The sequence below is a fragment of the Podarcis liolepis genome (assembly GCF_965112155.1).
Source record: "Podarcis liolepis genome assembly, chromosome: 10".
In the NCBI taxonomy this organism is placed as follows: Eukaryota; Metazoa; Chordata; class Lepidosauria; order Squamata; family Lacertidae; genus Podarcis; species Podarcis liolepis.
The window spans coordinates 6,913,899-6,929,717 of record NC_139562.1 but is presented as its reverse complement, the minus strand read 5'-3'; the positions used below and the strand labels follow the sequence as shown (position 1 = coordinate 6,929,717).

The window sequence follows — 15,819 nt, the reverse complement described above, 5'->3', positions numbered from 1 at the left end:
AATTATAACTTAAATATCCACAAAGTCTCCTGCAGACATTAATTGAAACAAGTCCAGGTATGTATTTTAGGGCACTGTTTTGTGAAGTATTCTCTGTGTTTCCCCCATGCTTTTTGAAACTCTTTTCTTTCTCCCCCTGCCCCCAATAAATTTTTATTATTTTCTTAGCACAGTCTTATACAGTACATCAAATCACATATATACTTTTACCTCTGCCGAGCTTGTGACTTCCCATCAACAGGTATCCCTTATTCTCTTGAATCACGTATTTTAATATTAAACCCCTTATCTGTCCTTACATTGTAGGAGTTATTTCAGTCCTGCCAGTGTTTTTAAAATTTTACATTTGTCCTTTAAATACACAATAAATTTACTCCAACTTTCTTGGAATTGCTGATCGTCCTGATCCTGAATTCTGCCTGTCCGCTTGGCTAACTCCGCATAGTTCATCATTTTCGTCTGCCACTCCGCAATGGTAGGAATTTCTTGTAGTTTCCAATTTTGGGCCAGCATGTTTCTTGCCGCTGCTGTGGCGTACATAAATAATTTTTGGTCTGATTTCTTGATCTCTTTCCCCAGCAAGCCCAGCAAGAAGGCTTCTGGTTTTGGGGGGAAAGTATATTTAAATATTTTCTTAAGTTCATTATAGATCACTGATTGCTAAAAACTGGAAAAAAGAAACTGTGCCAACAGAAAAGGAATGAAAAGCATCTATCATGCTTTTTGAAACTCTTGTCTAACGTGATCTCTAATTGCCGTCTGTTAATCTAGCCAGTTCAATATACTCTAACAGTTTGTCTTGCCATTCTGTTTTTGTTGGCACAGTTTCTCTCCCCCCCCCCCCCAGTTTTTTAGCAATCAGTGTAGACAACACTGAGTGAGATGGATCAATGGCCTATAAGGCAGCTTTCTATGTTCCTCTTTGGAGAGGGGGCCATAGCTCAGGGGACACAGAACCTGCTCATAGCTGTCAACTTACAGATGTGAAAATAAGGGACCAGCAGCCTCAAAAATAAGGGATCAGCAGCCAAAATAAGGGATTTTCCCAGCACAGGTATGTTCTACTTCTGAGCCCCTCGGAGCCAAAGGCAGAAAGCCCAGCCAGCAGCCAAACGAAGCCTCAAGCGGTGGTTCCCACAGTGCAGCAACCCGGCAAAGGGGATGCAGCAAGGAAAACCACCGTCACCTCTCTGCTGGGAAGCGCTGAGCAAAGGCGAGTCTCCAGGCAACGCGGCACAAGGCATGCAAGCTCCACCCCCCCAGTCGTTCTCCAACTCCAAATTTAAGGGACATCATCAATAAGGGACAGCAGCAGGACACGGCGCTGGGATAAGGGACTTTCCCGCCAAATAAGGGACAGTTGACAGCTATGCACCTGCTTTGCATGCAGAAGGTCGAAGGTTCAATTCCCGGCATCTCCAGGTCGGGCCGGGGGTGACCTCTGCCTGAATCCCTGGAGAACCACTGCCAGCCAGTGTAGACAGTACTGAGTTAGATGGACCAATTCCTGACTCGGTATAAGGCAGCTCCTCTCGTGCCTAACAGTCACCGTGAACAAAACGTGTATGGGACAGGTGACAGCTGCCAGGGAAACCGGGCAGGAAGGTATCCAGGTCTCTCTGCCATTTAATGGAGCCACTTTTGCCCTGCGGCTACAGCAGGCAGCAGCTGACATCACGGAAACGCTGTTTAAAGCAATGACAAAGCATTTTCCAGCTCTTAAAGCGCTTAATCTATTCTAATTGGATTTTGCTGTCTGGATGAATGATCTTTCGTGGACAGAATCCAGGTGAAATCGGCTCCACTGGGGAATCTGTGTTATTTTTTAAAAAATATATGTAATTTTGCTCCTTTCTTTTTTTTTTTTGATGAAAACATTCTTTATTGAAATTCATTCATGTCATTACAGATTTAACTTCACACCTACACATACATACAACACACACACAAACATTCTTAAATTAGTTTAACTTAGAATGTTAATTTGACCTTCTAATTCCACTTAGATATCAGCTAAGCTAAAATCATATAATGGTACATAAAATAAAACAAAACAACAAGAACATACTGAAGTAAAATAAATATAGACTTCCCATCATTTCCCGATATAGTTGACATTTGTGATTTTGAATGTACTTATTACCTTACATTTAATATACTTTCTAATACTGTCTTACAACCTAGCGTACCGATTTCCCTTTATTTCTTAATATTTTATGTACACAAGGGTCATTCAAACACTACAATGGATAATATGTTGCTGTTATTTTTTTGTAAGTATCTCTTAAACATTTCCCATTTTTGAGGAAATAATTGTTTGGTGTTACCTCTTAACCTATTTGCTCCTTTCCAATCTCACTCTGGTTGTTTGTTTTTTAAGAGTCAAGGCTTGTGGAAACTGACCCAGCTTTTTTTAATGGGCTCCCACATTTAGCTGAGGGGCGAGGGATCCTTTTCCACATCCCCTTCTTTTGACATTTTCTTTATTTGCTTATCTCATAACCTGGGGTCACTTGAGATCACACCTGCAGCCTACATTCAAAGCACTCTTATACTAGTCATGGGTTTCTATCCATCCTATAAACTCTCAACACCATTGACAAACCACAGTGCACAGGATTCTTAGAGGAGAAAGCCATAATGGTAAAAATCGCACAAAAACGCTTTAAATGTATTGTGCGGATGTGGCCAGGATATCCAGAGGTTCTACTAGGAAATATAGGTACAGTGGTACCTCTGGTTACGTACTTAATTCGTTCCGGAGGTCTGTTCATAACCTGAAACTGCTCTTAATCTGAAGCACCACTTTAGCTAATGGGGCCTCCTGCCGCCGCCGGAGCATGATTTCTGTTCTCATCCTGAAGCAAAGTTCTTAACCCGAGGTACTATTTCTGGGTTAGCGGAGTCTGGAACCTGAAGCGTCTGGAACCTGAAGCGTATGTAACCCAAGGTACCACTGTACTGAGATACCAAAGGAACAGAAAAGATTGTTTATGTATGTGACAACAGCTGCACTGATGTTACTAGCACAGAGATGGAAGGAAATGTGAAGAATGGCAAACCAAGTTGATGGACTACGCCGAAACGGCAAAATTAACAGGGAAGCTCAGAAATCAAGAAGACAAGAACTTTAATAAGGAATGGGAATTTTTAATAATTTATTTACGAGACCACCGTAAGCAGCTTAAAACATCAGCAGGATTTTGAGCACACTTGTAAAGTGTGGATAATTTAGAAGGATTAAACATTTGGATAAGTATTGATACGCAGTTGTAAATAATAATACCGTTAGTACCCGTGGAAGGGATGGGGGGATGTAAAGAGATTCAGGGTAATCTCAATATTTGGATCTTGAATTGTTTTTTGTTGTATGTTTATACTACAGTCATACCTCGGGTTACAGGTTGCGTTTTTTCGTGTTGTTGTTGTTTAGTCGTTTAGTCGTGTCCGACTCTTGTTGACCCCATGGACCAGAGCACGCCAAGCACTCCTATCTTCTACTGCCTCCTGCAGTTTGGTCAAACTCATGCTGGAAGCTTCGAGAACACTGTCCAACCATCTCATCCTCTGTCTTACCCTTCTCTTTGTGCCCTTCATCTTTCCCAGCATCAGGGTCTTTTCCAGGGAGTCTTCTCTTCTCATGAGGTGGCCAAAGTATTGGAGCCTCAGCTTCAGGATCTGTCCTTCCAGTGAGCACTCAGGGCTGATTCCCTTCAGAATGGAACATTTTTCGGGTTACAGACCACCAAAACCCAGAAGTACTAGAACGGGTTACTTCCGGGTTTCGGCAGTCGCACATGTGCAGAAGCGCCAAATCACAACCTGCTTGTACGCAGACGTGTAGCTGTGGCTTGCGAACGCTGCAGGTTGCAAATGTGCATCCCGCACGGATCATGTTCGCAACCCGAGTGTCCGCTGTATTTAAAATCAAATTTAAAAATATATACCCCCCAAAAATGGATATCCAGAGGTTCTTTTGTGTAGCAATGACCTCTCATCTGCTTTGTCTTTCTCTTGCTGCAGCCTGCAGCACAGCGGAGACTGCGGACGTTTTGTTCCTCGTGGACGAATCGTGGAGCATCGGGGAAAGCAACTTCCAGCTGGTCAAGGACTTCGTTTACACCATCATACGGACGTTTGAAAACGTGGTGGTGGGAAAGGCGGGTGTCCGTCTGAGTGTGGTGCTCTACGGGGACAAACCAAGGTGCGCATCACTTTACCGCTTCTGAGTCCTCTTGGCTCCTAGGGTTTATTTTCTATCTTCATTTTAGGAGGTTTCACTTCAGCTCTAACTATTTGCTGTGTGGTTGGGGTGTTACGGAATGTTTGCAAAGATTCCAACTTCCCAGGAAAAAAGCGATGATTCACAAACCCAAGGGCGATGTGGAATTTCGTATGTTTGGGGCTGAATAAAGTCGACAGGAGCTGGAATGCATTTTGGGTTACTTCTGGGTCTTTTGCTGTGTCTTGAGGCTCAAGTGGCCTCGGTGGCACAGAGTACCCGCCATCAGCTTCGGCTGGTGGACCAGCTGCACCCCATCTGGACAGGGATAGCCTAATTTCCATTGTCCATGCTCTCTTAACCTCTAGATTAGATGGTTCAGAAACTTCAGCTGGTGCAGATTTGGGTGACCAGGTTGTTCACCAGACGGTTTGAGCAATATTACACCAATCCTGGGCTGAGTTCACTGGCTGCCAATTAGTTTCTGGGCCCAATTCAAAGTGCTGGTTTTGATCCATAAAACCTCAAACAGCTCAGGACCGCAATACCTCAAGGACCACCCCCCCCACATATAAACCTACCCAGACCCTGCAATCATCTTCTGAGGCCCTTCTTTGTGTGTCCCCTCCATGACAGATCCAGAGGGTGGCAACAGAAGAACGGGGCCTTCTCTGCAGTGGCTCCCGGTCTGTGAAATGCTCTCCCCAGAGAGCTTTGCCTGGCACTTTCATTATACACCTTTAGGCACCAGGCAAAAACATTCTTCTTCAACCAGGCCTTGGGCTGATTAACATCTTAAACCCCTTTTCAATGTGCTTATGGGAGAGAAGGGTTATTAGTTGTTGTTTGTTCTTGTTTTCATTATTATGTGCTTTTATATTGTATTTTTATGTTGTGAACTGCCCTGACACCTGCAGATTTGGGGGGGGGGGTGGTGGAATACAAATTAAACAAACAAACAAACAAACAGCAATGAATTAAAATGGTAGTGCCCTTTTACAACAAAAGCTACTGGCTTTCTTGCGGTTCCTCAAAACAGCACCATTGCTGAGGTTTCGCAACGCATCTGTTTAGCTACGGGGAACGAGTTAAAGGACTCCGTTAATTAACTTTAAAAGCCACAATTGAAATAACCAATATTTTATTTCTTCTCTGTCTGGAAATAACTCTGTTTCCCTTTGTTTTATCTGGGGACTGCTTTCTTGCCACCAGAGTAAGTATCGATCTGACAGACTACATCACCATTGAGGAGGTGCTGGTGGCTGTCCGAGATCTGCTCTACGAAGGGGGCAATACCAAGACAGGGACTGCTCTCTCCTTTGTAGCAGACACAATGGTCAGTGTGGGGACACTGAGAGAAGATGCTGCAAAGGTGAGTGATGCTGCAGGCTCTTACCTGGCAGGTGTTGAAATGAGTTGCTCTAACCTAAGGTTACCAGACGTCCCCGTTTCCCAGGGACAGTCCCCGGATTTACACATCAGTCCCCATACAAAATCCACTGAAGCTGAAAAGTCTCCCAGGATTCATTGAAAAACATCTGGTAACCTTACACCAGAATATGCCTTAAAGGTAAAGGTAAAGCGACACCTGACCATTAGGTCCAGTTGTGGCCGACTCTGGGGTTGCGGCGCTCATCTCATTTTATTGGCCGAGGGAGCCGGCGTACAGTTTCCAGGTCATGTGGCCAGCATGACTAAGCCGCTTCTGGAGCATGGAAATGCCGTTTACCTTCCCTCCGGAGCGGTACCTATTTATCTACTTGCACTGAGATCTGCAGAATTGGGGGTGGGGAGTGAGGCTTATATTCAGGCCAATATGGTACCAATAATATTAATAATAAACCCATTATTGGCTTGTGGGTGAGCCTTCACATAGCCGGAACAGCAGCACCTGCATACAAGAGCAGACTTGCAAGGAGCTCAAAGTTTACAGAAGTAAACAGATGTTGTTTAAGAACCGAAAGGAAGGAAAAGAGCTTAAAAACAACCCAGTAAGGGCTGAAGCAGCTCAATGGGCTGATTCTCAGGGACTCTAGCAGAGGGAGAAGAAACCTGCTCACCTTTTCCACATTATTGCTATATATTTCTGTTTTTGTTGTCGTCACAGGCGGTCGTTTTAGTCACAGGCGGGAAATCTTCTGATTCCGTTGAGGAGCCAGCAGCGGCCCTGAAGAACAGGGGGGTAACCGTGTTTGCTGTGGGTATGTATGGCTGGAAATAAAAACCATGGGGTCCGTCACATCAGTGCTCAGCAGCTGGCGCGGCGTAAATGGTCAGAGCATTGGACCTCGGTTGTGGGAGAGGCCAGGGCGCCCTTACGCCAGTCCCACTACCTCTCTGCCTAACCTCCCTTCCAGGGTTGTTGTGAGAGGGGAAAGAACGACGTGGGAGGGGGCCGCCTTGAGCTCCCGGGAGGGAAAAACAGGTGGGATGTCAGTGCAATAAACAAACGAACAAATAGTCGCTGCCACCTACTAAAATAGATTTATAACAACTACTAACTTTCTTAAAAACAAACAAGAAAACAGCAGCAGCATAACATTAGGGTTGAAACGTGGGTTATAAATTGTTGTTGTTGTTGTTAACTTTTGGGCAGGTATAGGCAAACTCGGCCCTCCAGATGTTTTGGGACTACAACTCCCATCATCCCTGGCCACTGGTCCTGTTAGCTAGGGATGATGGGAGTTGTAGTCCCAAAACATCTGGAGGGCCGAGTTTTGGGGATAGGGCTGGGCCATCTTTATTTTTATTTTCTTTATAGTTTATTATTTCATTTCTATCCCACCTTTCCCTCCAAGGTTTCCAAGATGGCGTAAATGGTTTTCTGCCCCTCCCCAATTTATTCTCACAACAACCATGTGAGGGATTTGAACCCTGGTCTCCCAGATCCTAGTCTACTACTGTAACGACTACATCTTACAGAAGACTGGGAGGGAAGCCATAAGATATGGGTTTCATTTGAGGACATCCCTGGGCAGAAGATTAACCTTCTTCCCTTCTTCTCATGATAGCCCAGAATCCGCTGTCACGGGCAGATGTGACCCGGCTCATTTACTTTACCCCAGCAATGGGAAAGATGGCCCTCTTGAGATGTTGCTCTCATGACCCCTGAGCTTTAGCCATATTGGTTGGGAGTGATGGGACTTGTAGCCCAAGAACATTCAGAGGGACACCTATGCCCTATTCTGTTTATCACTTGGAACATTGTGGGAGCCATTGAGACCTTAAGACGAGCCAACTGGATCAGGCCCATGGTCCATCTGGTCCAGCATCCTGTTCTCACAGGAGCCTGCGGGAAGCCAGTGAGCAGGATCCGAGCATGAGAGTCCTCTCCCCACCCTGTAGTTCCCAGCATTATATATATATATTTTATAAAAATTTTATTGGATTTTCTCAATTTATATAAACACAGACAATACACAATACAAACATACAAACACAAAAACAAACATGTATAATTTCAAATCCTTTTTTTCTTAAAACTTATTTCGCCGACCTCCTCATACCTCCCCTTTCTGCATTCCAATTCCAATTTTTTCCCCCAGCAAATCCTCCCCCTTAATTTTATCTAATTGTTTCCTTTCCTTTTCTTCTACTTAATCTTTACAGCTGTAATCCACTTACTTTTTATAACCATAACATTTTAGCACTCATTAATTTTACAATATTTCTTAAGATAGATCTTAAATTTCTTCCAATCTTCTTCCGCCGTCTCTTTCCCCTGATCTCGGATTCTGCCGGTCATCTCAGCCAAAGCCATATAGTCCATCACCTTCATCTGCCATTCTTCCAGAGTGGGTAAATCTTGTGTCTTCCAATACTTTGCAATGAGTATTCTTGCTGCCGTTGTAGCGTAAGTTCCCAGCATTATAATCTCCAGCTGCAGAGGCAGAACATAGCCATCGCTGTTGGGAATCAAGCCTCTATCGGGAGAAGCTGGCAACTCTCCCAGGCACCCGGCTTGATCTCCGGTGACCTCCCTGGCTGCATTCCCCAGCAAACACAGGCGAGGTCTCTATAGGCGACCCTTCCCAGCGTGGGAAGAGCACACCCACTCTTTCCTGCTCCCACGGCAGGGAAAAGAGATAGTCAGAAACGTCTATTTACATGGCTTTATTTCTGACTCTTCAGCATTACAGAAAACATGTCTGCTCTCTTCAAACATTGGCAAACAAGCAACGAAGACTTCCTGTACAATCACAAGAGGAAGGTCTCATATTACATTCTGAGCAAGTTCCGGTGAACTGCCCTGTGAACTGACTGGAACGCTGTTTCCCATAGTCAGATCAATCACATGATGTCAACAAGCTGGATGTCTGCAGCTGCGATGAGCTCATATGCTAACAATCGCAACTAGTTAGCTCCTGATAGTTTCCTGCTCCCTGAATTTGCCCCAACCTCTTTTAAAGCCCCCCAAGTTGGATGGACCCATCAAAGTCCAGTCCATTCCAGTTCCATGTGGGGATGGGAATACAAATGTCTTTTCCCATTTCTGGGTGGATTTTTAAAAATGGAAAATCATTAAATGGAAACACACATTTCTTAAATCATAAAAAGTATTTATGAAGCAGTCCAAGGGTTTCATGCTCTTTTCTTCTTTTTTAAAAAATCTTTAAAATTTCAAATGATAGGGCATCCAGCTGATGAATAGCATGATGCCCTGAGAGTGATGAGGCTTCATATTCCCTCATGTAAAAAACCAATGTCTATTCCCATATAAGCAGTGGGGACTTACTCTTCAAGAAGTCTGCAATATGACTGCAGCCTAAGAGATTTATTTGAAAAATAGCTGATGACATCTTTCTGCATGACTGCAAGGCTTGAAAGAAAACTTCCAAATGCACCATTTTGCCACAAGGCACATACTCCACAGGCCATCAGAACTTGTAACAGTTCAAAAACCTGATCGCCATGAGTCTGGTATCTGGTGTGTACAACATTTTAATTTCTTTAAAGTGTGATACTATATGACCTGTGATCAAATAACTTGCCTCCCGTTCGAGCGAGTTTAAGGATGCACTGTGTTTGCAGAAGTTCTTTGCCCACCTGCACTTCCTCCCCCCTCTGGTTAGGAATTAGAAACGCAGATAGGAACGAGCTGAAGAAAATAGCATCCGATCCCATCGAAGAGCACATGCTCTACGCCAAAGACTTTGAGCAACTCGGCAGCCTCTCGCGAAAGGTGTCCCGGAGGCTTTGCTTCACGGCGTCGGAGCCCCCACAACCTGCCAAGCAAATATCCAATGGTGAGTCCAAGACACACCCCCTTTCCTTTATTGAAACCGCTCCAGCGCTGAAGAGTCCACCCCAGTGGAAGGAAAGCCAGATGGAACTGGGCATGAGGAATACTTGGAAGGTTATGGGGGGGGGTGTTAGGGGAGGGGTAGTACAGTGGTGCCTCGCAAGACGAAAAGAATCCGTTCTGTGATTCTCTTCGTCTAGCGGTTTTTCCGTCTTGCGAAGCAAGCCCATTGACAGATTAGCGGATTAGCGCTATTAGCGGCTTATCTGCTGTTCGGATCAGCTGATAAGCGGCTTAGCGGCTTAGAAAGGGGGGGGGAACCCGGAGGAACTCGCAAGACATTTTCGTCTTGCGAAGCAAGCCCATAGGAGATTAGTTTCGCGAAGCACCTCCAAAACGGAAAACTCTTTCGTCTAGCGAGTTTTCCGTCTTGCGAGGCATTCGTCTTGCGGGGCACCACTGTACCTCTGATCGGGGCCACGTCATGCTCCTTCTGGGGTGGTTTGTTCACCTCTGATCCCCACCCTGCACTCAACTCTCAACTGTGGCTCCTAGAAGGTGTCAACATGCAACAGCAGCCACAATCCTGGGAAATGGCTTTGACTGGCTGTCTAAACCAGGTGAGGGTAGCCGATGGGTTACTTAACTTATGGTCTGTGTGTGTGGTTTGGGAGCTGCACGGTCAGAGGAAAAACAATGCTGTCCAGGGTTGTAAAGACTGCGGAGAGAAAAATTGGGTGCACTCTTCCCACCTTGGATCAAATCTTTGCTTCCAGGTGCCATGAGAAAGCGGCAGAGATAGCGCAGTATAGTGCCCACCCCGGAAATGGTCTATTTCAGCTTCTGCCTTCTGGAAGAAGGTCCAGGGTTATAAAGATTAGCAATAGCCGCCTGAGAAACAGTTTCTACTCAAAGGTGATTTTGGTTTTAAACACAGTGTAAGGTAGTCTCTGTGGGAGTATATTGTATTTAAAAATGGGGTATCGGAGTTTTTAGGGGGCTAACCAGGTTGGGATAGCTGGGATAGCAAGCTTGTTGGTTTTGAATGTCTGATGTAGATTTTTCAATTTCGTTGTTCTGTATGGGACAATGACAATAAAGATTATCGTATCATATCGTAAAGACAGGCTCTGGTGGATTGAGTGGAGGAGGTCAATAGTTGGTTCAACGGACAAGAAGGTGGTTTCTGCACGTGATAGAGAGGGAAGTGAGGGGCAGATGGGGCTCATCAACCCGGGAAGGTAGCCTATCTAGGAGAAGGAAGCCTCTGCCGCCCTGTGGCACATCTTTGGGAATAGAAAAGGCTCAGGAGCAAACCCTACACAAATCAGGAGTGGAGTCCTTAAGATGGTTGGATTGTGCCTTGTATGTCCCCTTCTGGCCATTCCTGCAAGGCTAAATGTATTGCTCTGCTTTCCTTTGAACCACATCAGCGAGGCTGAGAGGGGGGTCTTGCCATCTGGGAAGCCAAGGACCTCTAGACACATTGCCCAAGCTTGCACCCCAGGGTGGTCACTTCAGTGCTGCTGACCTCACTTGGTTTGATTTCACCCTTGGAGGCACACTCCATTGTCTCTTGAGACAGACGGGCGCCAAGAACAATTGTCTACTTCTGTGTGCTGGGCCCGGGGGTAACCCATGAAATGAGGTCCAGGACTGGTCCAGAATCCAAAGGTTCTGCTGGGAGTCAGTCCGACAGGGTCAAGGCAGGATATGAGGCAGGAAACCAGGCAAGGACAGGCACAGGATCTCAGGCAGGATCTAGCATACAGCAATGTTGCTCCTGCAACCTGGGGCAGGGTCCGTCAGCCTTTTATCTTTGTCGGGGTAGTGGCCGGTCCTGATCCCCCAGCGACTCACCTCCCTGTTTCACCCGAAGGCGAGTACTCCTCCTGCGAGTACTCAGGTCTCTCCTTCTCTCAGACCTGAGTCTCTGCAGCTCGGGAGACATCGGTGGGTTACTAGACCCAGGGGCCGCCTCAGCCTCTCCTGACCCAATTGGTAGTGGAGCAGCTGTAAGTGATGGCCTAGCTGAAGGCAAAGAGGTAATCCCCACATCTGGAGCCAGGGCAGGCTCAGGCCCCTGAAACGGTCCAGCTGGTGCTTGTTGCAGGGGAACCTGTGCAGACTGGGGCTCTTCAGGATCAGGCCCCAGACTTGGTTCAGATGATGCCTGAGGCAAGGAGTCCGGTGCAGACTCCTCTGGTTCACAGTCCGAGCCCAAGTCCCAAGCCACCACATTCAGAATGTTCCAGGCTCTTGCTTGGTCAGTTTGACAATGAAGTTTTGAACTTTTTGAGTTCCAGGAAGGCCCAGTGGCCGGTCTGTTACCTGATGTGATGGCCTGGGAATCGGATTTGGATGCTGAACTTGAGGAATCCCAGCCTGCACAGGATTCCCTGCCTCCAGAACCAGCTGAGCCGGGGCTGGGGCTTGAGCCTGAAGGGTCCTCACCTGTGCTGGATCCTCAGGTGCAGGCATCAGCTGAGTCTGCTCTGGCTCCTGAGGTGATGGAGGACCTATTGCCTGTAGGTACTCCACTCTCAGCCCCGTCAGGGGAAGGTGAGGTTGCCTCTGGGTCCGGTAACCCTCCAGCCTCTCCTGAGCTGCAGAGGCTCAGGGCAGAGAGGCGGAGGGAACTAAGTTCCCGCAGGAGGAGTGCTCACCTCCAGGCCAGGAGAGGCGAGTCATCTGAGGATCGAGGCCTCCCTATGCCTCAGGGGAAATAAAAGCCAGTCAGCCCCAGTCCCAGGTTGCGGGAGCAACATCGTTGGTAGCTTGTTCCAGACTGATTCCTGACCTGCTTCCCTGCTCCTGACCTCACCCGACGCCCTGCCCTGCACCCAGCTTTGACTTCTATGGACTTCCTTCATTTTGCACCATCGAACTTGGACCTCGCCTCTCGGTTAGCCCCCGGGACCAGCACACCTGAGAACATTTCACAGTGGGGAAGGTGCTCACCTGCAGTTCTGAGGAAACTACACAGAAGCTGAACATTCCCAGTTCCAGTCTGGCTCCTGACATCCTGAGGGTCAGCCCCAATTTCAGCGTGGCCAGAGTGCTTCCTCCATTTCCATACCTTCCAACCATGTTCCTTGAAGCTCTGACGGGCTTCCCTTTCCCTTCTCCTTGCAGTTGAGAAGATTGTTGGGCCGCGGGACCTCACAGTCAGCGAGCAGAGCCACAGCTCTCTGAGACTTAGTTGGACACCTGCGACCGGGAAAGTGACCAGCTACCGTATCCTCCTGGATTCGCTTTCGGCTACTGGACAGGTCTCTCCAGAAGATCAGCAGCAGGTAGAATCATATTGTACATTTGGAAGGGACTCTTTGTTGTCGTTTAGTCGTGTCCGACTCTTCGTGACCCCATGGACCAGAGCATGCCAGGCACTCCTGTCTTCCACTGCCTCCCACAGTTTGGTCAAACTCATGCTGGTAGCTTTGAGAACACTGTCCAACCATCTCGTCTTCTGTCATCCCCTTCTCCTTGTACCCTCCATCTTTCCCAACATCAGGGGCTTTTCCAGGGAGTCTTCTCTTCTCATGAGGTGGCCAAAGTCTTGGAGCCTCAGCTTCAGGATCTGTCCTTCCAGTGAGCACTCAGGGCTGATTTCCTTCAGAATGGATTTGTTTGATCTTCTTGCAGTCCATGGGACTCTCAAGAGTCTCCTGCAGCACCAGAATTCAAAAGCATCCATTATTCGGCGAACAGCCTTCTTTATGGTCCAGCTCTCACTTCCATACATCACTACTGGAAAAACCATAGCTTGAACTATACAGACCATAGCTTTCTAAGGCTCATCAACTGCTTCAGTGTAGCAATCACAAACCCCGTACTTACAACTCTCTGGTGGGTTATTTAGAGATCAGGGATTATTTAATTTTTTTCATAATATTCTTTATTGGTTTTCATTTGCACACTCCACATACACATATTGTACTACATTTCACATTTACACCTGCTCCCCAGAGCTGACTTCCCTCCTTCCCTCTTCTGGCCTTTTATATCTTTTCCGCATTGTCTTCATCCGTTTTGTATATTATTGTTCTTCTTTCGTATTTGTCCATAGAGTGTGTATAGTCAAATAAATCCTCCTGTATATACAATTCCTATTGTCTGTCTATATTCATTTACAACTACTGTTGGTTACATTAATCACATTGTACATTTTACTTTTCGTTATTTTCTTTATCCAGACATTTTCATTGTATTTCACATTATGAGGTTTATTTCAGTTCTACTGGTTTCACTATTTCTAAGGTGAGGAAGGATGGAGACCAGGCATTTTTAAAGGGTTTGGCCTTCAAGCAACACATCTTGGAGAGTTTTGGCCCAGCCATCTTTCGCAGGTCACTCTGAGGTCACTATGTGGGAAGGTTGAGTTTTGCTCACTGATAAGCACCAAAATACTGATACACACATGAATTCAGGGGTTCATGGGTGTTAGCTGAGGGGTAGCGCCTCTGCTGGGAGGGACATTGAAATATACTCAGAGTCGAGTGTAAATTTCATGCTGTTTATTCAGCTTATAGTAGTAATGAATGAAACTTTCCCCAAAACGTCTAGCTATATATACATTATTTACACAATGGGCCCCACGTGATTGGCTAATTACGGGCTGTTCCTGTAGGCCAATCAGGTCGCAGATTCACCTCTTCCAGAAGCCTGATTGGCTACTCCTACAGGCCAATCAGGTCGCTGATTCACTTCCACCTGGAGCTGGATTGAGTGGCTCCTGTGGACCAATCAGACTGCTGCATTCTGGATCCTATTGTTCTAGGATTCAGCTCAGTACATAACAGACATGTTGTGTTCCTTCTGGGGTCGTGTGACCTGGGGCAAGGTGAGCTGAAAGGCAGGAGATGCATGCGCAGTTGGGAAAATCTTTGTTTCACATTTTTAGTGTGTGACATTTTAATGTATTTTTAATCTTTGAAGCCGCCCAGAGTGGCTGGGGAAACAAATAAATGATGGGCGGGGTACAAATAAATTATTATTATTATTATTATTATTATTATTATTATTATTATTATTATTATTTTATACCTGGAGGTCTCAGGGCATACATGAATAAGTTTCTATACAGATTAGGCAGTTCTGTCCCCATAATTTCCAAAAGAAAAGCTTGTTATTGTTTTTTACAAAAATTATTTTAAACATCCTTTTCAGTTCATTATATATCATTTCCCAGAATCTTCTTTCTTGTAACTTGAATCCATTGCTTCGAGTCCTACCCTCTGGAGCAACAGGAAACAAGCTTGATCCATCTTCCATGGGACAGCCCTTCAGATATTTGTAGATAGCTATCCTATCTCCTTTCAGTCTCCTTTTTTCCAGGCTAAACATGAAGGTCAATAGAATTGTAGAGTTGGAAGGGACGTCAAGGCCTACCTAGTTCAATGCCCTGCAATGCGGGAGCCACAGGAGATATATATGCACTTCCATACTGCCTCTTATTTATTTGGGTCTTGTATATGACAGATTGTTTTGGATGCCAACAAGAGCTCAGCACTGGTGACGGATCTGAAACCAAACACCAAATATTTCTTCACTGTCATGGCTGTCTACTCTGACGTTCTGGGGGAGCCAGCGACTATCAAAGCGAGAACAAGTGAGTTTGTATTTTGCGAGCACCACCTTTGTGGGCAGGGTTGTTCCCACTCCCCTGCGTTGACAAGGCAGGCGAGGAAGACAGCTTAAAAACAGAATTCTGTTCTGAAAGCGTTCGACTTGTTTCCACACATTCACGGGCGCCATGTTTGCAGATGATAATAGGGTGGACAGGCCAGTAATACTATGATAGGACAAGAGTTGCCATCCATGAGAACTTTAAAACAGTCCTCACCAATGTGGTGTGCTTGGGACTACAGCTCCCATTTGCCCCATACTCTACATGGGGCTACCTTTGAAGGTGACCTGGAAACTACAACTAATCCAGAATGCGGCAGCTAGACTGGGGACTGGGAGCGGCCGCCAAGACCACATAACACCGGTCTTGAAAGACCTACATTGGCTTCAAGGATGTTTCCGAGCACAATTCAAAGTGTTGGTGCTGACCATGAAAGCCCTAAACGGCCTTGGTCCAATATACCTGAAGGAGCATCTCCACCCCCATCGTTCTGCCCGGACACCGAGGTCCAGCGCCGAGGGCCTTCTGGCGGTTCCCTCACTGTGAGAAGCGAGGTTACAGGGAACCAGGCAGAGGGCCTTCTCGGTAGTGGCACCCGCCCTGTGGAACGCCCTCCTACCAGATGTCAAGGAAATAAACAACTATCTGACTTTTGGAAGACACCCGAAGGCAGTCCTGTTTAGGGAAGTTTTTAATCTTTGATGTTTTATTGCTTTGTTGATGATG

At 46.3% G+C, this 15,819-nt stretch overlaps 1 protein-coding gene across 1 annotated transcript in view; it reads left to right on the top strand.

The window, feature by feature from the left end:
• Positions 1-15,819, top strand: part of LOC310686780 (uncharacterized protein) — a 224,207-nt gene that overhangs the window by 16,265 nt on the left and 192,123 nt on the right. The window contains exons 3-8 of the mRNA XM_083460827.1: positions 4,024-4,204; positions 5,435-5,594; positions 6,330-6,423; positions 9,295-9,468; positions 12,600-12,760; positions 14,946-15,075. Coding sequence (XP_083316953.1) covers positions 4,024-4,204; positions 5,435-5,594; positions 6,330-6,423; positions 9,295-9,468; positions 12,600-12,760; positions 14,946-15,075 — 900 coding nt within the window. The remainder of the gene's footprint in view (positions 1-4,023; positions 4,205-5,434; positions 5,595-6,329; positions 6,424-9,294; positions 9,469-12,599; positions 12,761-14,945; positions 15,076-15,819) is intronic.